Genomic DNA, 22,133 nt, shown 5'->3' with positions numbered 1-22,133 from the left:
AGAGAGAGGGTAGAGAGAGAAAAAATCTTTTTTTACTATAAGTGGCTTATTTCATGCTTCAATGGTAGGGTATAAAATAAATATCTATTTTGTTATAAAAAAAAAAAGAAAGATAACTATAAGTAATAATATTTTAAAATAAATAGAGTATAATAGTTTGTTATAGTAGGTAAAATTTCCGTAAAAAATCCCTTTAGTTTTCAAGTTGATACAAACACGAATGCATTGTGCCATTGACAACTTTGAACAACTGGAGGCCCAAAGTCATAGAGTCTGAATGTTGGCCCACAGCTCAATCCGCTAAGTCCATATTGCAAACACCTCATCACTTCCCGCTCTCTCCAGAATTTTCTGGTTAGTCTTTTGACTCATAGTCAGCTTTCGAAACTCAGAATTTTCTGGTGTAATCCCGGTCCTTCTCCGTCTTCTCGCCGCCACAACGTGTACTTGTTTCCGAACCCAGTAGAATTGTTCGACCCTTCCCCTCCGAACCCTATATATACCCACATTGCCACACCTTTTCCTACAACGAAAACCAAAGAACAGAGAAAAATCTCCGTAAACACTCTCCAAATAGCTCTCCAATCTCCCTTAAAAAAAAACCCACCTTTTTTTCTTGAAATACTTACAGTTCTATAATGGCGAAAGCTGAAGGAAAAGCTATTGGTATTGATCTCGGCACGACTTACAGTTGTGTTGGAGTATGGCAAAATGACCGTGTAGAAATCATCCCAAATGATCAAGGCAACAGGACTACTCCATCCTACGTTGCATTCACAGATACAGAGCGGCTTATCGGCGACTCAGCCAAGAATCAAGTGGCTATGAACCCACAAAACACCGTATTTGATGCTAAACGTTTAATCGGTCGTCGATTCTCTGATCCTTCTGTCCAGAGTGACATGAAGCACTGGCCGTTTAAGGTTGTTCCCGGCCCAGGTGATAAGCCCATGATCGTTGTTCAATACAAAGGTGAAGAGAAACAGTTTGCTCCTGAGGAAATTTCTTCTATGGTTTTGACGAAGATGAAGGAAGTAGCTGAAGCCTTTTTGGGACAAACTGTTAAGAATGCCGTGGTTACAGTTCCTGCTTATTTTAATGATTCTCAAAGGCAGGCTACGAAAGATGCAGGGGCTATTTCGGGGCTTAATGTTATGAGGATTATTAACGAGCCTACAGCTGCAGCAATTGCTTATGGTTTGGATAAAAAGGCGTCGAGAAGTGGCGAAAAGAATGTGTTAATCTTTGATCTTGGTGGGGGAACTTTTGATGTTTCGTTATTGACTATTGAAGAAGGGATTTTTGAAGTTAAGGCGACGGCTGGTGATACGCATTTAGGTGGTGAAGATTTTGACAATAGACTTGTTAATCACTTTGTGCAGGATTTCAAAAGGAAGCACAAGAAGGATATTAGCGGCAATGCTAGAGCTCTGAGGAGGCTAAGGACTGCTTGCGAAAGGGCGAAAAGGACTCTCTCGTCGACTGCTCAGACAACGATTGAGATCGATTCTCTGTACGAGGGAATTGATTTCTATGCTACTATTACAAGGGCAAGATTTGAAGAGATGAACATGGATTTGTTCAGAAAGTGTATGGAACCTGTGGAGAAATGTTTAAGGGATGCAAAGATTGACAAGAGCCATGTTCATGATGTGGTTCTTGTTGGTGGCTCCACTAGGATTCCCAAAGTACAGCAATTGTTGCAAGATTTTTTTAATGGTAAGGAGCTTTGCAAGAGTATTAATCCTGACGAGGCTGTGGCTTATGGTGCTGCTGTTCAAGCTGCAATTTTGAGTGGAGAAGGTGACCAAAAAGTTCAAGATTTGCTGCTTCTTGATGTCACACCTCTTAGTCTTGGTCTTGAAACTGCTGGCGGTGTGATGACAGTTTTGATTCCAAGAAATACAACCATTCCAACAAAGAAAGAGCAGATCTTTTCGACTTATTCGGACAATCAACCAGGTGTGCTTATTCAGGTGTATGAAGGAGAAAGGCCTATGACTAAAGACAACAATCTTCTTGGGAAATTTGAGCTCAAGGGTATTCCACCAGCACCAAGAGGAGTGCCTCAGATCAATGTTTGTTTTGACATTGATGCTAATGGTATTCTCAACGTGTCGGCTGAGGATAAGACTGCTGGTGTGAAGAACAAGATCACAATCACAAATGATAAAGGAAGGTTAAGTAAGGAAGAAATTGAGAGGCTGGTTCAAGAAGCAGAGAGGTACAAGGCAGAGGATGAGTCGATGAAGAAAAAAGTTGAGGCTAAGAACTCATTGGAGAATTATGCCTACAACATGAGGAATACAGTGAGGGATGAGAAATTCTCAGGGAAATTGGATCCTTCTGATAAGCAGAAGATTGAGAAGGCTGTGGACGAGACGATTGATTGGTTGGACGGGAACCAATTGGCTGAAGTAGATGAGTTTGAGGATAAACTGAAGGACTTGGAGAACTTGTGCAACCCAATTATCGCGAAAATGTACCAAGGTGGTGCAGATGGAGATGTGCCCATGGGAGGCAGTGCTGACACTGGAGCTGGTTATGGGAAAGCTGGATCTACAAATAATGGTGCAGGGCCTAAAATTGAAGAAGTGGATTAAAGATGATATGTTACTCTACTAGATATTTTTGTTTTAGTTATCTACTTGTGTAGTAGTTTAGTTATTACTTTGAGTTGCAGGAAGTTGTTGAGTGTCCAGTTTTTGTGTGAGAGAAACAATTACTATGAACTATGTAGACTTCTATGTTTTTCTAAATAAAACTCATTTTTCATTTTAGTTCTTTTCCAACTATCTTTAGAGGTTGGTTATGTGATTTATTTGCTTTCTTATCTGCAATTCTTTACAATACCTTGATTGACTGATGCAGCACAATGCAAATAACGTTTCAATAAGTAGGACATAGAAATTACCAATAGCCATGAAAGCTACAACATTAACTTTAACTATTTGCAGAGGTAATCAATAGTTATGTGTAGCAGTAAAATTGATATGTTGGCTTCTGTAATTGTTCCTCAGATATAAGACAACACAAAGTAAACATATAGTATCCGAGATTGAGTAGGGTGTAAATACAGAAAAGTCGAATGCCAAATAAATGTTTTCTTCGCGATATGTTTAGTGATCTGCGACCGCTGCTGGTACAATGATTTCTCAACCTAGTGTGCTCATTTAGGTGTGTGAAGGAGAGGCCGATGACCAAGCATAATAATCATCTTATGAAATTTGAGTTCTAAGGGTATTCCACACTAGCATATCAAGGGGAGTGACACAGATCAATATCTGCTTTGACACTTTTGCTGACAGCATATACTGAATGTGTTAGCCTGAAGAACAAGATCCTTTGCGAAATTGTATCCTTGGGACAGCAGAAGATTGAAAAGGCTGTGGACGAGACAATTGACTGGCTGGATCACTTTTTTCCTTCTAAATTAGGAAAGAGCACATTATTTTTGAGGCCCTACAAGTGAGGCCTCTGAGAAAACTTCAGTTAGACTCTTTTAACACTTTGGTTAGAAGAAAATGGAGAGTATCATATTCTCTTATTGAATAACAGAACGTTTAGAAAATGTTGGAATTTAACCCTTTATTCTCACAAGAGACACCATCAGCTGTCAAGTATATGTCTCAATGTCAGCTTTCAGAAGCATCAAAGCATAACATTATCCTTTTGTGTTGCCACAAATAATATAAGGGAACCACTTTGACCTCATCTGATAAGCTATTCTGGAGTATACTATAAGCCACCTTGTGTGCAACCATATTACTCTTATCTTTAAAAGACAGGCCCACAACTGCACCAACATTAAAGGGATATTATTACTTTTAGCCCGCGTCAAAAACTATTTACATCTCATAGCCGAAAAAGTATATAAAATTGGCATAATTTTTGTATATAACATACAAAATGTATATATATATATATATATATATATATATATATATATATATACACAAATTTTATACATTTTTTCGGCTATTATTTTTACAGCGGCAATATGGTGTCATTTTTCCAACATTAAATAGAAGATTCCAAACACTTCAACTACAAAACAACACACTCTTTCAAGCTAATGATCAATTAATGATGATTATATGTTAAATTTGGTTAGTTTTGTTAAGAATACAATTTCGAATGAGCATAAAATGGTTAACTTTGCTCTTCAAATGGACTACAGCTAGGTTGTTCATATGCAGAAGCTAAAGAGGAACTTTCCCATAGAATACAAAAAGGCAAGTTTCAAAGACCAAAAATATTTTGGTCGCATCTCCGGGGGGTTAAGGCATATGATATAAAAAAGTGAATGAAGATTAAAGGAAAAGGGGAAGGGGACCAAAATTGAGAAAAAGCAACAATAACATAACACCAACCAAGAAGAGGATCCTATATAATTATACTCATCAAGATTAGCCCTAGCTTTGGTCCAAAGATAAATAGTTCACCATTTGATCACTCACCATCCCCTAATTCGATACTTTTGCTCTTTTAGTTCTCTCCTTCTCCAAAAGGCTATACGAAAAGGAAAGACTAGAAAGACCAATACAGACATTTAGATCCAAAGGAAAATGAGGATTTCTTTCTTCCCTTGTTTTGCTTTCCTGTTATGTTCTCTTGCAGTAACAAGCAGCGCTTCTGAAATTTCTCATACGTTGGAAAAAAGAGGTGTCCATGTCTCAAAACATCTTGCTAGTGCACAAGAAATAAACAGTGAGAGTGCTGTTGAAAATATAAGCGGTGACACCAATAAGTTTGAGTTAGCAACCAAGCATTTTATACAAGATGTTGAGAAAAATCAGAGAGGAAAAGGATCAAATGGGGGTGGAAGTATTGCTCGTCAGCCACGTACTAATGATAGAAATTCAGCTGTAACACTTAACCGGCCCTCCATCTCCATGTCAACTACTGATTTCATGTCTAGCTTGTTTCTTTTCTTGGTTTTGCCCTTTGTCATTCCCTAAGGTGTTTTCTAAAAACAGACCAAACATTTTTTTTTCCTTTTTTCCAGTTATCCTCATTGTGTTTGTGACTCTGTCAGTAAGATCCTGCTGTTGGTTTGTTTTAGTTAAGTTGTGTGTCTATTAATAAGCAGATGTGTCGTGTAACATGCTAATATTGGTGATGCATCATACAAGTCTTTCTTCATCTCTCCCCATCGTTTTCCTGCTCCTCCTCATCTGTTTGCATCAGTGCGTATTACAGCAAAAATATGATCAAGCAGTCATGTACACACAACATAAATAAAGAACAAGAATTAATCAGTGCAAAGAACTCTATTACTAACACTGCTAAAATTTTACAGAACATAGCAGTTGGAAATTTTGGGACCAATGTCTCTTAGACAAGTCTATGGAAAATGCTTTTAGGCCTTTTCTATGTCAGGGGAAGAACTACGCAATGAATACGTCTTACAGGGTCAAGCTGTGGTGCTCTACCGACATAGTGAGTCGTCCTTAGTGTCAAATCTGACTCCTATTTTTATGTAATATTCGACAGGGAGATTGTAGGTGTGGGGTCCATCCCCACAAAATGAAAGAACAAAAGGAAGGAAAGGGGTCATCCCATAAATGAAAAGAAGAAAAGGATGTAAAAGTTCATATTCATTATGACTTATTTTATTTGTACAATAACAACAACAACCCAGTATAATCTCACTAGTGGGGTCTGGAGAGGGTAGTGTGTACGCAAACCTTACCCCTACCCTGGGGTAGAGAGGCTGTTTCCGATAGATCCTCGGCTCTCTCCCTCCAAGAACTCTCCATCTTACTCTTGGGGTGACTCGAACTCACAACTTCTTGGTTGGAAGTGGTGGATGCTCACCAATAGAGCAATCCCCTCTTGTCACACTTATTTTATTTGTAAATCCGCAAATTGTCAAATATGGTAGGCACTCAACACTATAAAAGGAGAGCTTCGTGTCACGGGACCGATTTCTAAGGGTACTGTGCGGACAGCAAGATAACATGACTGCTACTCTAGCTTCAGTCCTAACCAAGAAATAAGCATAATGTCGTGCTTGAACCAAGACAATCACACAAACTCAAAGGCTGGGAAGATAATGAACTGAAAGACACACAAGGAATTGGGAGGCCAAGGCCAATTTTCGGATTTATTTGATATACAAAAGAAGGAATACAAGTGTATGAGATCTGCCTTCTAACAAAGCATATACATGTCTATATATACAATGAATGTCCACAGGCAGTTAGGCTGGCAGTGGACCCATCCAGCTGTGTTTCACATCTTTCTGCTGGTATCAAGTGATCTCCATGATTATGTTGGCAGCTTTTGTGCCAATGATCCTGTCCAGCTGTTGTGCCCCAGTTCTTGTTGGCACATAGTTGCCTCCATGATTGCCCAGGCAGGCTGTGGTCCTGCCCAACTGTGCAACACATGTCTTTGTTGGCAGAGAGTTGCCTCTATGATTGTCCTTGCGGGCTGTGGTCCTACCCAGCTGTGCAACATGTGTCTTTGCTGGCAGAGTGTGGCCTCCATGAGGGCCCTGATAACCTGTGGGATTGTTGCCTCCATGTGCAAAGACCTTCTGGTCTTTGGCAGCCAAGTTGGCTCGGCATACAGTCCCTTAGGCGGCAAATTTGGTCGGAAAATATGCGGGGCGGTACACTCACCCCACTTGAAATGGCGATGATCGCGGCGCCACAGAGGTTCAAATAATTCTGAACTTGATATTTGAACAGCCATAGCTCCGCATATCTTTCCCACGATGCCTTCCCGGGAGGTTGTCCCTTCTACTGGACAAGAAATTGGGCGCTTGAATTGCCCCAACCTACACCTTATACCACTCGATGGTTGATAATGGCCTCGACTTCCTTGTCGATGACCGAAGGGGTTATGAAAATATTTGGTCGGCTGGATTGCCCCCGCTCCACATCACCCTTGTCTCCATAGGGTGCCTTTGACTGACTGACATGCCCTGACTCAAGCAACTCTTCGGGTTGTTTCATTGAATCCTCCAACTTCGGAGGTGCCATGCGATACAAACCCATGGCTTGTGGCTTTGCTCCCGGTATGAAGTCCTTATTCACCTTAAGGACTCTCTGTTCACCTGGAGGCAAGGCTTCGTCAACCTTGTCCTCCTTAGTCTCTGTCCCGACTGCCAAAATCGTGGCTCCCTCTTCCTTGAAGTTTTTCACGATTTGCATCGCGGATAATTGACTCACAACTTGCGGCACCCTAACTGTTGGTACCACACATGGACCCTTCGGGTCATAAATGTAAATCTGGTTGAGATTTGGGCAGATGAAGGACTTTACTTCATCCCAATAGTCCAACCCCAATACCAGATCGAACACATCCATAGGAGCGACAAAGAAACTCACTCTTCCCTACCAATCTCCTAAGTCAAGCTGCACATTGCGTGCAACTACGTATACATGCCTCGGGTTGGAGTTTACTATCTTCAGCACGGAACTGCTAGGGCCAACCGCAAGGCCAAGTGACTTAGCCTTTGCTTCGGACATAAAGTTGTGTGTCGCGTTGGTGTCCACCATAATACGGACAGACTGTCTGTTCAATCTTGCATCCATGAACAGGGATCCTGACTCCCTCGCTCGGAGCTCCTTGCCTATCACAGCGTTTCCTAACGAGTGAACCCTTTGGCAATGTCATGCTTCCCGTGAGCAAACTGCTTCAAAGCAGGCTCTTTGGCCAACACCACACCCAGTACTATGTTACCAAGATGAGCTATGCCCGACGGTTATTGAACTGCTGCTTCGGCTTGTACATCAGTCTGGACCCTCTCTTCTGTTAGCCTCCGCTTGGCCGCAATTAAGGCACCAAGTTCTTCACAGAAGGACAATCTTTGTAGCCATGACTAGGGCCCTTGCAGATGTAATAACCGTTACCGGGACTAACTTCCTTCTTCCTTTGGTTATACCGGTCGCGCCAATGAGACGCCTTGTTGCCTTCCTCTTTGGAATTGCGGTCTGGGGCAGCAGTTTAATTGCCCTTGTCCCGATATCCATGGTCTCCACCAGGTTGGAAGTTTGTGTCCTTTGCCTTTGTGGCTTCTGTACTAAAATCATTTAAGGACTCATCGACCGCGATAGTTTCATCGACATCTTGAACTTGACGCCGCTACAATTCCTGTTTGGCCCAGTTTTGAAGGCCATCTATGAAATAAAATAGAAAGTCATCACTTGCCATTTTTGGGAAGATGCAGGATGAGTTTAGTGAACTCCTTCACGTACTCACTAATGGAAGTTGTTTGCTTGAGCTCTCTCAACTTCCGACATGGCTCATTGACAATGTTTTGGGGGTGGAATTGGCGCTTCGGTACGAACTTTAACTGTTCCCAGTTCTTGATGGAGCAAGTTCCCTTCTCCATATCACTTTATTCCTCCTCCACCACAACATAACAGTGTCGTCTAGGTACATCGTTGCTGCCCGGATCTTGGAAGCCTCATCAACGATGCTGAGGTGCTCAACTTCTTCGATTTTGAGGTGCTCCACATCTTGAGCTTTTCGTTCGCCCCTAAACTCCTTCGATTTTGGGCACTCGATTTTGCTTTCACGTACTGTTACATGACTAGTGCCACCAGCTAGCCTTGCTGTCTATAGTTGTTGCTTTAGAGCTTCAACTTCCCCGTACAACGTTGATACCGCCTTGACTAGTTTAAGCTCAAAGTTGGTCAGTCCATCCCTTTGCTCCTTGAACACTTGATCTAACATCTCTTTGACGTCTCCTAGATTTTCTAGGGCAGTAGACTCAAATGATCAGAAATTGCCTTCAACAACTTCAATACGCTGGTTTAACGCAGCTAAACCAGCCTCGGTGAGATCCATTCCCACATCTAAAAGATTTGAGGCAGAACCCTCACAATCTTCGCCACAACCAACATGTTTTGTGGGTAGCTCAAAAGCTGGCACCTCACTTGTTACGGCTATGGCGGGATCTCGCACTTTGCTCGTCCCTCTCTTCTTTGTTTTTTGTTTCCGTGTTGGTGATTCGTCTCTCCCACGAATGTTGCCTAAGGTAACATTATCTCCATCTGTTGCCATGATTGCTCTGATACCACTTGTCACGTGACCGATTTCTAAGGGTACCGTGCGGACAGCAAGATAGCCTGACTGCTACTCTAGCTTTAGTCCTAACCAAGAAATAAGCACAATGTCGTGCTTGAACTAAGGCAATCACACAATCTCAAAGGTTGGAAAGATAATGAACTGAAAGACACACAAGGATTTGGGAGGCCAAGGCCAATTTTCGGATTTACTTGATATACAAAAGAAGGAATACAAGTGTATAACATCATCCTTCTAACAAGGCATATACATGTCTATATATACAATGAATGTCCACAGGCAGCTAGGCTGGCAGTGGATCCGTCTAGCTGTGTTGCACAACTTTCTGCTGGCATCAAGTGATCTCCATGATTATGTTGGCAGCCTTTGTGCCAATGATCCTGTCCAGCTGTTGTGCCCCAGTTCTTGCTGGCACATAGTTGCCTCCATGATTGCCCAGGCCGGCTGTGGTCCTACCCAGCTGTGCAGCACTTGTCTTTGCTGGCAGAGAGTTGCCTCCATGATTGTCATGGGAGGCAGTGGTCCTACCCAGCTGTGCAACATGTGTCTTTGCTTGTAGTGTGTGGCCTCCGTGAGGGCCCTGACAGCCTGTGGTATTGTTTCCTCCATATGTAAAGACCTTCTGGTCTTTGGTGGCCAAGTTTGGCTCGGCTTGCAGCCCTTTAGGCGGCAAATTTGGTCGGAAAATATGAGGGGCGGTACATTCGGCTCTCATTTCTACACTCCAACAAAGAAGGAAAGAAAGAGTGAGGCATCACAGACAGGGTATAAGAAAATAGTTTTTGACAAAAAATAGAGAGTGAGCGATATTGTAGTGAGGTAAAAATATCAAAAGAGGGTTTTTTATTTTGAGTGTTGTAGTGGTCTTTAGACTATTTTACTCGGACCTACAAAGTGTAAAATTCCTTATTATAGTGATATCAGTTGCTCGTCTCGGGGCCGTATTTTTTTCCCTTATTCAAAAAGATTTCCACGTAAAACTCTTAATGTCGTTGTCACTCTTTTATTCTTGTTAATTACTGTATCTCGGTGCTATATTATTATTCCGCTTTTATTATCGTGAATAATATTTTCTATATACTATTCACTGTCGTACTATACTCGGTGCAAAAAAAATATCCGGATTAAAATACGAGGTAGCAAAATTCAACAGAGATAACGGTTTCTCAACATGGCAAAGAATGACGAGGGATCTAGTCATTCAACAAAGATTATACAAGGTACTAGATGTTGATGCCAAAAAGCCTGATACCATGAAAGTTGAGGATTGAGCTGACTTTGATGAAAGGGCTACTAGTGCAATCAGGTTGCACTTATCAGATGATGTGGTAAATAGCATCATTGATGAAAACACCGCATGTGGCATTTGGACAAGGTTGGAAAGCCTATACATGTCCAAAGAACTGACAAATAAATTGTACCTGAAGAAGCAGTTATACGCCCTACACATGGGTGAAGGTACAATTTTTTTGTCACATTTAAATGTGTTTAACGGAATAATCACACGGCTCGCTAACCTCGGAGTGAAAATCGAGGAAGAAGATAAAGCCATCTTGCTATTGAACTCATTGCCATCTTCGTATGATAATTTAGCAACAACCATCCTGCACGGTAAGGCTATTATTAAGTTGAAAGATGTCACATCAGCTCTTCTACTCAATGAGAAGATGAGAAAGAAGCCTAAAAATCAAGGACAGACTCTCATCACAGAAGGTAGAGGCATGAGTTATCAAAGGAGTTCGAGCAACTATGGTAGATCCAGAGCTCGTGGGAATTCTAAGAACCGATCCAAATCAAGAGCCAAAAATTGCTACAATTGTGATCAACCATGTCACTTCAAAAGAGATTGCCCAAATCGAAGGAAGGGCAAAGATGAAAGCAATGGCCAGAAGAATGACGACAACATAACCGCCATGGTGCAAAATAATGATAACGTTGTCCTCTTTATAAATGAGGAAGAAGAATGCATGCACTTTTCAGGTCCAGAGTCTGAATGGGTAGTTGATACGACAACATCTTACCATGCCACACCAGTAAGAGATCTTTTTTGCAGATATGTAGCAGGTGATTTCGGCAATGTGAGAATGGATAACACAAGTTACTCAAAGATTGCGGGGATTAGTGACATTTGTATCAAGACAAATGTCGGATATACAATGGTTCTAAAGGACGTGTGTCATGTACCTGATTTGTGGATGAACTTGATCTCGGGAATTGCTTTAGACCGAGATGGATACGAGAACTATTTTGCAAATCAAAAGTAGAGACTCACCAAGCTCATGGCACGTTGTACATGACAAATGTAGAAATATGCCAAGGTGAATCGAACGCGGTGCAAGATGAGATTTCTGCATATTTATGACAAAAAAGAATGGTTCATATGAGCGAGAAGGGATTGCAGATTCTTGCCAGGAAATCACTCATTTCTTATGCCAAAGGTACAACGGTAAAACCTTGTGACTACTGTTTATTTGGTAAGCAACATAGAGTCTCATTTCAGACATCGTCTGAAAGAAATTGAATCTGATGTTTGTGGTCTAATGGAAATTAAATCGATGGGCGGTAATAAATATTTTGTTACTTTTATTGATGATGCTTCACAAAAATTAAGGGTTTATATTTTGAAAACCAAAGATCAGGTGTTTCAAGTTTTCTAGAAGTTTCATGCTCTAGTGGAAAAAGTGACAGGCCAAAAGCTAAAGCGTCTCCAAAGTGACAATGGAGGTGAGTACACTTCAAGGGAATTTGAAGAGTACTGTTCGAGCCATGGGATCAGACATGAAAAGACAGTTCCTGGAACCCCATAACACAATAGTGTAGCTTAGAGAGTGAACCGCACCATTGTTGAGAAGGTGGGAAGCATGCTCAGAATAGCTAAACTGCCTAAGTCATTCTGGGGTGAAGCAGTTCAGACAGTCTGTTACCTAATCAATAGGAGTCCATCAGTTCCATTGGAGTTTGATATCCTAGAGAGAGTTTGGACCAACAAGGAAGTGTCTTACTCACATCTAAAGGTGTTCGATTCTAGAGCTTTTGCACATGTACCAAAAGAGCTGAGAACAAAGCTGGATGATAAATTTGTTCCCTGCATATTCATTGGATATGGAGATGAAGAGTTCGGGTACATATTGTGGGATCCTGTAAAGAAGAAGGTCATCCAAAGAAGGTCATCCTGTATAATCCCTAACCTTGTTACCATTCCTTCTTCTTCTAACTATCCCATAAGTGCATAAAGTACGACCGGCGAGGTTGCCGAGCGGGGGAGAAACCTGGTGAGGTTATTGAGCAGGGGGGAGCAACTTAATGATGATGTCGAGCAAGTGGAGCACCCCACTCAGGGAGAAGAACAACCTCAACCTCTGAGGAGATCAGAAAGGCTAAGGGTCTCTACCCTTTTACAGAGTATGTCCTCATCAGTGATGATGGGGAGCCAGAAAGTCTTAAAGAGGTGTTGTCCCATCTAGAAAAGAACCAGTGGATGAAAGCCATGCAAGAAGAGATGGAATCTCTGCAGAAAAATGGCACGTACAAGCTGGTTGAACTTACAAAGGGTAAAAGACTACTCAAATGTAAGTGGGTCTTTAAACTCAAGGAAGATAGAAATGGCAAGCTGGTCAGATACAAAGCTCGATTTGTGGTTAAAGGCTTCGAACATAAGAAAGGTATTGATTTTGATGAAATTTTCTCACCTGTTGTAAAAATGACTTCTATTCGAATAATTTTGAGCTTAGCATCAAGCCTAGATCTTGAAGTGCAGCAGTTGAATGTGAAAACTGCATTTTTTCATGGAGATTTGGAAGAGGAGATTTATATGAAGACCAGAAGGATTTGAAATAGCTGGAAAGAAATACATGGTGTGCAAATTGAATAAGAGTCTTTAGGATTGAAGTAGGTACCAAGGCAGTGGTACATGAAGTTTGACTCATTTATGAAAAGTCAAACATACATAAAGACCTATTATGATACATGTGTATACTTCAAAAGATTTTCTGATAACAACTTTATTATATTATTGTTGTATGTGGATGACATGTTGATTGTAGAACAAGACAAGGAGCTGATTGCAAAGTTGAAGAGAGATTTGTCCAAGTCATTTGATATGAAGGACTTGGGCCCAGCACAACAAATTCTGGGGATGAAGATAATTCGAGAGCGAACAAACAGAAAGTTGTGGCTATCTCAGGAGAAGTACATTGAACGCGTACTACAACGCTTCAACATGAAAAGTGTTGAGCCAGTCAACACACCTCTTGCTGGTCATCTGAAGTTGAGCAAGAAGATGTGTCCTACAACAGTGGAGGAGAAAGGGAACATAGCTAGAGTTCCTTATTCTTCGACAGTTGAAAGCTTGATGTATGCAATGGTATGCACCAGACCTGATATTGCTCATGCAGTTGGTGTTGTTTGCAGATTTTTTGAAAGTCCTGGAAAAGAACATTGGGAAGCAGTCAAGTGGATACTCAAGTATCTAAGAGGTACTGTAGGAGATTGCTTGTGTTTTGGAGGATCTGATCCAACCTTGAAAGGCTACACGAATGCTGATATGGTAGGTGATCTTGATAATCGTAAATCTACTACAGGATACATGTTCACATTTTCAGGGGGATCTATATCATGGAAATCAAAGTTGCGGAAGTGTGTTACACTATCTACAACTGAAGCAGAGTATATTGCCGCTACTGAAGTTGGTAAGGAGATGGTTTGGCTGAAACGGTTCCTTTGAGAGCTTGGACTACATCAAAACGAGTATGTCGTCTATTGTGACAGTCAGAGTGCAATATACCTGAGCAAAAACACCATGTGTTATGTAAGGACGAAGCATATCGACGTGAGATATCACTGGATTCGAGAAATGGTAAAGATTGAATCTCTAAACGTCTTGAAGATTTCTACAAGTGAAAATCCCGCAAATATGTTGACCAAGGTGGTACCAAGAGACAAGTTCGAATTGTGTAAAGAACTTGTCGGCATGTACTCAAGCTAGAAGTCCGGTGTTACCTCCTTCAGGTCAATAAGTCTGGAGGGAGAGATTTGTGGGGCCCATCCCCATAAATTAAAAAAAAAAGAAAAGGAAGGAAAGGGGTTCATCCCCATAAATAAAAAGAAGAAAAGGAAGGAAAATTGTTAGGTTCATTAAGACTTATTTGATTTGTAAATCTTCAAATTATCAAATATGGTAGGCACTCAACACTATAAAAGGAGAGTTTCGGTTCTCATTTTTACATACCAACAAAGAAAGAACGAAAAAGTGAGGCATCAGAGACAGGGTATAAGAAAATAGTATGCGAGAAAAATAGAGAGTGAGCGATATTGTAGTGAAGTGGGAATATCAAAAGAGAATTATTTCTTTTGAGTATTGTAGTGATCTTTGGAGTATTTTACTCGGACCTACAAAGTGTAAAATTCTTTGCTATAGTCATATCAGTTGCTCGTCCCGGGGCCGTGATTTTTTCCCTTATTCAAAAGGGTTTTCCACATAAAAATCTTGATGTCGTTGCCACTCTTTTATTTTTGTTAATTACCGTATCTCGGTGCTATATTATCATTCCGATTTTATTACGGTGAATATTATTTTTGTAGGGGGTTTATTAACATTAGGTAGCAGTAATAAGCATATTATAACTTCTTATACACTCTGCTTAAGTTCAGTATATGCAATATGATATCTCTCGTTTTTCATAGTAACCAGATGCACTCAAGTTCTTTCCCCAGAACGGCTTTTACCGCTCAACATGTCCTAAATATGTTGCTACAATCTAAGGAAATGAAAATAACTTGAGGTCTCTCACAGGCACAAAACACTAACAGTTCAGCTATAAGAATTTAATCCATGCAGCATATAAGCAGAAATAGAACTGATGTCTATTATGAATATGACCGAAGTTCCACTGAGGAAAAAAAGAAGAAGAAAGAACAGCCTCCAATGAAAAAATAAAAGGAGTCTTTTACATATCCATCAATATAAACCCCAAAAGAAGCAGCACAAAGATTTGGTTTCTTTCAAAAGTCATACAAGAACTTCTCGAAAAGTTTCATGTGTTCTGCTTGTAGAGAGATTGCAACAGATTGACTGCCATCATTTGTAGGACTTGGCAATATAAAGCTTAAACCTTCATAAGCAATACCACCAGGTCCCATAAATATAGGCCTACCCCAGCCAAAATCAGCATCATGGATTGGCAGCCTAGACCAACTAGTTATTCCTAAATTTGGGCACTTAAACGTATGTGCACCACGAACAAGAGCCTTTAAGTCAGGCTGCAACTCCAAATAATCAAGAGCTGATCTTAAGTAATCGTTGTCCATTCTAGCCAATGCATCATGTAATTTACTGGCAGCATACCAAATAGGCTTCGATTGGATATCACCTGCGACTGCAATAGGAGTGGTAGTAAATATCACATTACCGAAATAGCCTGGTGGGAGAGAGGGCCGAAGCCTGGAACGTCCATCTGTTGCTATGTACAATTTGGTTTCTTGATCATGAGCGAGTCCTCGTGCCATGCACGTGGAGCGCCACACATGTCCTGCCAACATCTCGTAGGAGCTGTAGTTAACGGTATTTCCATCTTCCTTGGACTTCGCTTTGAGGGTATTGATTTGATCACGGGTTAATTTGAAGATGGACACGCTGGTTTCAGGAACAGCTTCAGATATAGGGGTGTTTTCTGGAGTTACCTTGAGAGTGGGAGGTGGCTGGTACTCGACATGGGGAAACTGAGGCTGAGGTGGATCACGAGCACGGAGGAGGGTCCGGTCAATGAAAGGTGGGATGGTGAGGTCCAGACCACGAGCCATATCAGACCATGTGTTGATGAAGTGAAGACCAGAAGCTCCATCTGCTGCATGATGTTGCATGCCCACACCAAGGGAAACTCCCCCACATTTAAAATGTGTTATCTGTTCAACACATTGAAATATCAATTCAAATGATCAACCAAAAATTACAGAAACAATTCAGGTCAATACAGAAAGAAAAAAAATCAGAGTGCAATCAAACAACTTAAGGCGCGAACAATGGATCGATCTAACATGAGTATTGGTGGATAAGGGTCGCAATTGAATTAGTGGTAACCTGTCTTCAATCTAAATGTATAATGTAATTATTTACTTTAATCCAAACAAATATACTACTATCATTCTCCAATTTGATAATAAAGGCATGACATAACACTTAGGGTGTGTTCTGTACTAAGGAAATTATTCATGAAAAATGTCTTGATTTTATTTTTATTCATTTTTCAATGTTTTGATTTTTTGTTTTTTAAACCCCTCCCAAATTAGGAGGATCTATAGTGTTTCCACACTTCCTCTCCAGCGTGACTCGAACCCAGGACCTAACGGTCGTAGGTGGAGGTGCTTTTACCAACTGAGCAAGCCTCCCTTATTTTTATTCATTTTTCAATGTTTTGATTGGAATAAAAAGCTTGTGATTAATTATTAACTAAATTAGACTATCCTAATTATCTAAACAAGAATTAAACCTAAAAATATTTTATTCTAAACTAATTAAATAAAAATAATATAAATAATGAACTTTGAATAGAGAAAGAGCACATTTTTATGATATCAATGTAATGAAAACGATCTAGGGTTATGGGCTATCTAACAATCCTATTGTATTCTTTAATTGAATTGACCGACTAATTTATCTAGCTTATTGGTTGACAGGGTTAATATTGCTCATAAGAATCTGTCGAGTTCTTGCTCGCCTATTCAAGTTAACCTAACGCCTATATGTCTATGGAGTTAGAATCAACAAATTGGCAGCACAGTAATAAGAATAGTAAAGGGCTCCATTTAACACCCCCGCCCCCCTTCCCTTCCCCTCCTTAAAATTCGATTATTTAATAATTCTTTTGTGTAAGTATTAAAAATTGATACTAAATATTGATATAAGTAATGAATGTGGTAAGAAGGCGAAGAAATTACGAACCACAAAAATACAAGCATATACAGAAGTGAAAACCAGAAGAAAAATACACTAGAAGTAAAGGAAAATGACAGGTGGCAGCAGGGGGTAGGTGGGAAGGGGAGAGAGAAACGAATGAAAACGTAAAGCCACCTAAATTCGTCCAATATTGACTTCCAAATATATAACCACTCCTGATTGTTTTTCGCTTCATATGTTTATCAAAATTAAATCAAAGGACCATTACACTATTATAAATTCACCTGAATACTAACTAGTCGTCGGCATAATCCAGTAACCGAATGCAATATATAAAGGTGAGCCTAACCATTTCGTGTCAAACCGTTTTTAGGGAGGGCAGGACGAATCGACTACTCCCTCCGTCTAAATTATGTGACATAGTTTGTCTAAAAATGGAACTTAGGAAAAAAAAAAAAAAAAAAGGACTTAGAAGCTTGTGTTTTAAATATGTCATGAAACTTTCGTATCTATTAGTAAAGAATAATTTAAAGCTAAATTATTTTCAAGTATTAAAAAAATATTACTTTTAAACGGATTTTGACCACTCATTAATGTGGCATTCTTGTGCCCTTGGCAATTTGGGAGAGATCTTTTGTGGATTAAAACATGTACCAAAACAGGAATTTGGGACAAAAGTCAATCCCGGCGTTCAACAACTTTTCTTATTTCGATAATTTAGTCAACTAGTCCCTGTTTTTTATTTTTTTCCAACAGAAGTAACATTCATTAATCAAACACAATTATAGCAGATTTGGCCAAGCAAAATCAACTTATTTTGATAAATGCTTTTTTCAAAAATATTTTTTTAAAAAGTACTTTTGAATAAAAACTGCTTGTGTTTAGCTAATCAATTTGAAAAATACTTTTGAACAATAATTTATGTTTGACCAAATTTTTCAAAAAATGCTTTTAATAAGGACATGTAGAGATTTGCTTAATAATTAATATTATATAAGTAGATAAATAATTATAAATATTTATTATTAAAGATAATAATTAAGTTTTTTTTATTTTATTTAATTAAAATATAAAAATAAAATTAAAAAATACTTTATTCTTTCAAGATAATTTAAATATATCAAAAAATCATCCAATAAATATGAAAGCTCATTGCAAAAGTCATTTTATATTACTCAATAGTTTAAAATAAGTAAGGTTATTTTGGTATATATAATATTTTGCAAAGGGTATTTTTGGAAGGAAGAAAGTCAAAACTGCTTCTGCTTCTTGAGAGAAACTACTTTTTTCTGTTTCTTCAAAATTGCTTCTGATTCTAGCCAAAAGCACTTTTTTTCAAAAAAAAACTTGGTCAAACACTTCAAATTGAGGGGAAAAAACTTTAAAAAAACAATTTTGGCATGGTGAGGAGCAAATAGGCTATTAGACTACAAAGCAGGGGGAGCCTCATTCAACAAGTTAGCTACCGTTTGGCCATAAATTCCCAAATTTATTTTGAAAAATTTGATTTGGGTGAAGTTTGGTTTGAAGATGAAAATGTGTTTGGACATCTGTTTTGGGTGAAGTTTGGTTTGGAAAAAAAATATGATTTATACCCACAAGTTCTAAAAACTATCACAAATACCCAACAATACCATTATCAATAACATTCATTATATTATCGCAAACCATAGTCCTGAACATAAATAAATTTGATACAAAATTATCATTTTTATAATTACTATATGATACACTATCAGATGACCGAGGAGACAAAGCAACATCGTTACAAAATAATAAACGGTGGGCTCTTTTATAAAATACAAAAATTTGGAGCAATTTTAAAAAAATATAATAGTGATATTTTGGCCCAAAACCAGCTATTGAGGTGATAATAGTGATATTTTGGCTCAATAATAGTGATATTGAGCTGGTTTTGGGATTTGGCAAAAATGTAGGCGAAATCTATGATCAAACATGTGTTTGTCAAAGAAAACCCAAGTTTATTTTGACAAAATTTATGGCCAAACGGTCCTTAATCTCATTTCGAAAATGGAGTCCTTTGGTAATCAACTTGATCACCATTCCGTATGCTTCTACATTTGAAACTATTTATTATGATTGTTTCTTTTCATATATCTTAGTTTAATCAGGCATGTAATTTAAAAATAAAAGAAAATTTAGAATTTGGGTCTTGATTATATGTATATATAGTCAAACATCTCTATAAATGCATTATTTATCAATATACAGTCAAACCTCTATATAACAGTTTCGTTTGTTCCGAATATTTTTGGATGTTATAGTGAAGTGTTGTTATAGAGAACATATAAATAACATAACATAAAAATTGGTTCCGAAAAAGTTTGACTTTTATAGAGAAAGTGTTGTTATATAAGAATACTGTTATAGAGAGGCTTGATGTATTTTTTGGCGGGTATAACAAAGTATTATTATAAAAAATATATTATTATTACATAACATTAAAAATTGGTTCCAAAAAAACTTGACCGATTTAGTAAAATACCGTAATAGAGAAGTTTCACTGCATCAGATATCAAAAATAGTTTAGAATCTTGATCTTAAACATATTATGTCAATCATATAAAGGCTTGTCATTAAAGTAAAATGAGAATCCTAAAATTAAAAAGTTAATCATATAATAATGACATTCTAGTTGGTGTTTGAGGCTGTTGCCTGTGGCTTTTAACCTTTATAGAACAGAGAAAAAAGGGGAACAAAATTGAATTTATTTGCGTGCCCTGTGTTCATATTCAACTATTCGAAGCAACAGATAGCCATATTATTTTTAATAGAAACTTATGGGAATTAACATTTAGCAATTATAGTACACACACATATTACTCAAAAGTTAAGAATTCACGGTAACCAAAAACGTACCTGCAACACTAAGAGAGCATACGATTGAATTCCTTGTGAGTAATCAACGGCGGGGATGAGTTGACGGAGTTCTAACGTCGGGGCAAAATCACCAAAATCATCCACCACACCATCCGACTCAGCTTCCACAAAAAGCACCCCCTGACCTTTACAGTCAATCTCAATACGACCATCTTCGTCCCTACACAGCCTCCCCGCCATAGGATAAAACGGCACAAGTGCTTTGCTTAGAGCTTCCTTCAGCACTTTTCCGTCGAAGAAATTTGGGGATCCCGTCGGCCTGTAAAAATAAACACTTGGCGTGTGGAAATTCGGCACCACCAAATCCACATTAGAGTTCCACAGCCTCTGTTGTGGCGTCTCCGCCGCCGGCTTTACCATCGTTGATTCTTTCACTTCGATCTTCATCGTTGATCAACCGGTTCAATTCCCTGAAATGAATTCCAAAGACTTCTCTATAATAACTGATTGAGATTACGAACTTATGAATACATTATTAGATAGAAATTCACTTTCAATTATCCACTATGAATGTGATCGGCCACCTACTTTCCATGTTAAATACCTATCAATAACATTTATTCTAGTTTTTCTCGGCCTCATAAAATGAAATACATACACATAATATAAATGGAAAAATGGTATGGAGTTAACTAAATTACCTTGTAAATAAAAAAGTGGAGTTGAGTTTTTTTTCGCTTTTATGTTATGGGTGGCAATATGGTTGGGAGTGGGTTGAGAAATATAATGAAAACCTCCCAGAAATGATGAATACACAAAGTATTATATATATAGTATGGTGGGAGGTCGGACTTGGTATATTGGGGCTCGAAATTTGACTTCACCTACCGCGCCTGTTCGACTTGACTTATTCCCTAAATAAACTCCTGCTGCTCACGTCTAACCCGAACTTTTCTCCGCTCATTATTACGTAATATATATAAAAAATACGAAGATATTCCCTTCGATTCATAATTTCTTATCATGTATTTTAAGATGTTTTACATTTCTTTAGAAATATATTTACTAGTCTTAACAATAAGAATCTTTTCTAAACTACTTGTTGTTTCTTCCTTATACATCTCATTTAATTAATATTTTACTAATTTGGAACAATACATATTTAGAAATATAATATACGACTTCTTATTTTATAAAACACCATATATTTTCTATATGACTAATATTATAATAATTTAAAAGCTCGTTTGGACATAAGAATTTTTTTCTTTTTTTCTAAAAAAATTTTACTTTTTTCCGAAATCAGCGTTTGTTCATAAAATTTTCAATTTTCACTTGAAGATGCATTTTGAAATTTTTTGAAAATTTAAAAAACTTAAAAAAACTGTTTTTCAAAATTTTCATTCAAATCACTCACAAAACTTCAAAAACAACCCAAAATTATATTCATGTCCAAACACAACTCTAAATTTCAAATACCATTTTTACTTGAAATTTTTTTATCTCTATTTTAGAATTTTACAATTCTTATGTCCAAACGCCCACTAACCTCTTACCAACTATGTCTTTAATATCATGGTGAATAATTGAATACGGAATCAAATTATTTATGTCACAAAACGAAAAGCTAATTAAGTCCTTCAAATCACGAAATAATTGGAATCTAAATACCAACCAAAATATTAAATAATGCAAACAAAAGGTGGTGGATATGAGCGTCAGGGAAGGGGGGTGATATGGCGGAGAGAGTTGGTGAGATGGTGACCTAATACTTTGTTGAAAGTGTCTAAAGCTCAGCATTTTACCAACTCTTTTTTGCCCAAAAAGATAAGCAAAATGACAAAGTGGGCCAGGAATGTAGAAAATCCTTACAATACGTATGTAATGGTTCATTTTATCGTATAGGAGTGGAGGTCCACCATCGACTATATTATTATTTTGTTTCTGCAAATTCGACTAATTGGTATTGGACTATGGAACAAGTCGATGTGGGCCTCCACAGGGGTTGGTGAACTAGGGTGAAGTGCAACAATAGCCACTTTTAAGTCTACTATTTAAAATATATTCACAATTTACAATGTATTTAAAAGTTAGTCAATGCATCCAAATTTCAGTACTAAGTATTCTGAATTTGGAAATTCAGGACTTAGTGTCGTAAATTTTTGAGCCGCTAATTTGAAATTCAGGACTAAGTGTCCTGAATTCCTGAATTACTAATTTAACATTCACGACATAAGATTCGAACTTCAGGATACAATTTTCGAACTTTAGGACACGATATCCTGAAGTTTGAATTTTGAGGTTTAAACTCTAGGTCGTCGTGTCCAGAAGTTTGAGCAAAATTGGCTAATATTTA

At 38.4% G+C, this 22,133-nt stretch overlaps 2 protein-coding genes across 2 annotated transcripts; one reads left to right on the top strand and one right to left on the bottom strand.

Moving 5' to 3' along the window:
• The first annotated feature begins 416 nt into the window (after nucleotides 1-416).
• On the top strand, nucleotides 417-2,780 carry LOC104108382 (heat shock 70 kDa protein). Its single transcript, XM_009617403.4, has one exon. It carries the CDS (start codon nucleotides 639-641, stop codon nucleotides 2,601-2,603), a length of 1,965 nt encoding a protein of 654 aa, XP_009615698.1. The 5' UTR covers nucleotides 417-638; the 3' UTR covers nucleotides 2,604-2,780.
• A 12,105-nt stretch (nucleotides 2,781-14,885) lies between these two features.
• On the bottom strand, nucleotides 14,886-20,612 carry LOC104108383 (shikimate O-hydroxycinnamoyltransferase). The gene is made up of 3 exons (XM_009617404.4): nucleotides 20,479-20,612; nucleotides 19,817-20,247; nucleotides 14,886-15,945 (listed from the first exon to the last, which is right to left on the bottom strand). Exons 2-3 carry the CDS (start codon nucleotides 20,222-20,224, stop codon nucleotides 15,046-15,048), a joined length of 1,308 nt encoding a protein of 435 aa, XP_009615699.1. The 5' UTR covers nucleotides 20,225-20,247; nucleotides 20,479-20,612; the 3' UTR covers nucleotides 14,886-15,045.
• Between the last annotated feature and the right edge of the window lie 1,521 nt (nucleotides 20,613-22,133).

The sequence above is a fragment of the Nicotiana tomentosiformis genome, chromosome 3, assembly GCF_000390325.3.
Source record: "Nicotiana tomentosiformis chromosome 3, ASM39032v3, whole genome shotgun sequence".
NCBI classification, from domain to species: Eukaryota; Viridiplantae; Streptophyta; class Magnoliopsida; order Solanales; family Solanaceae; genus Nicotiana; species Nicotiana tomentosiformis.
This window is presented reverse-complemented; position numbering and strand designations above follow the sequence as displayed.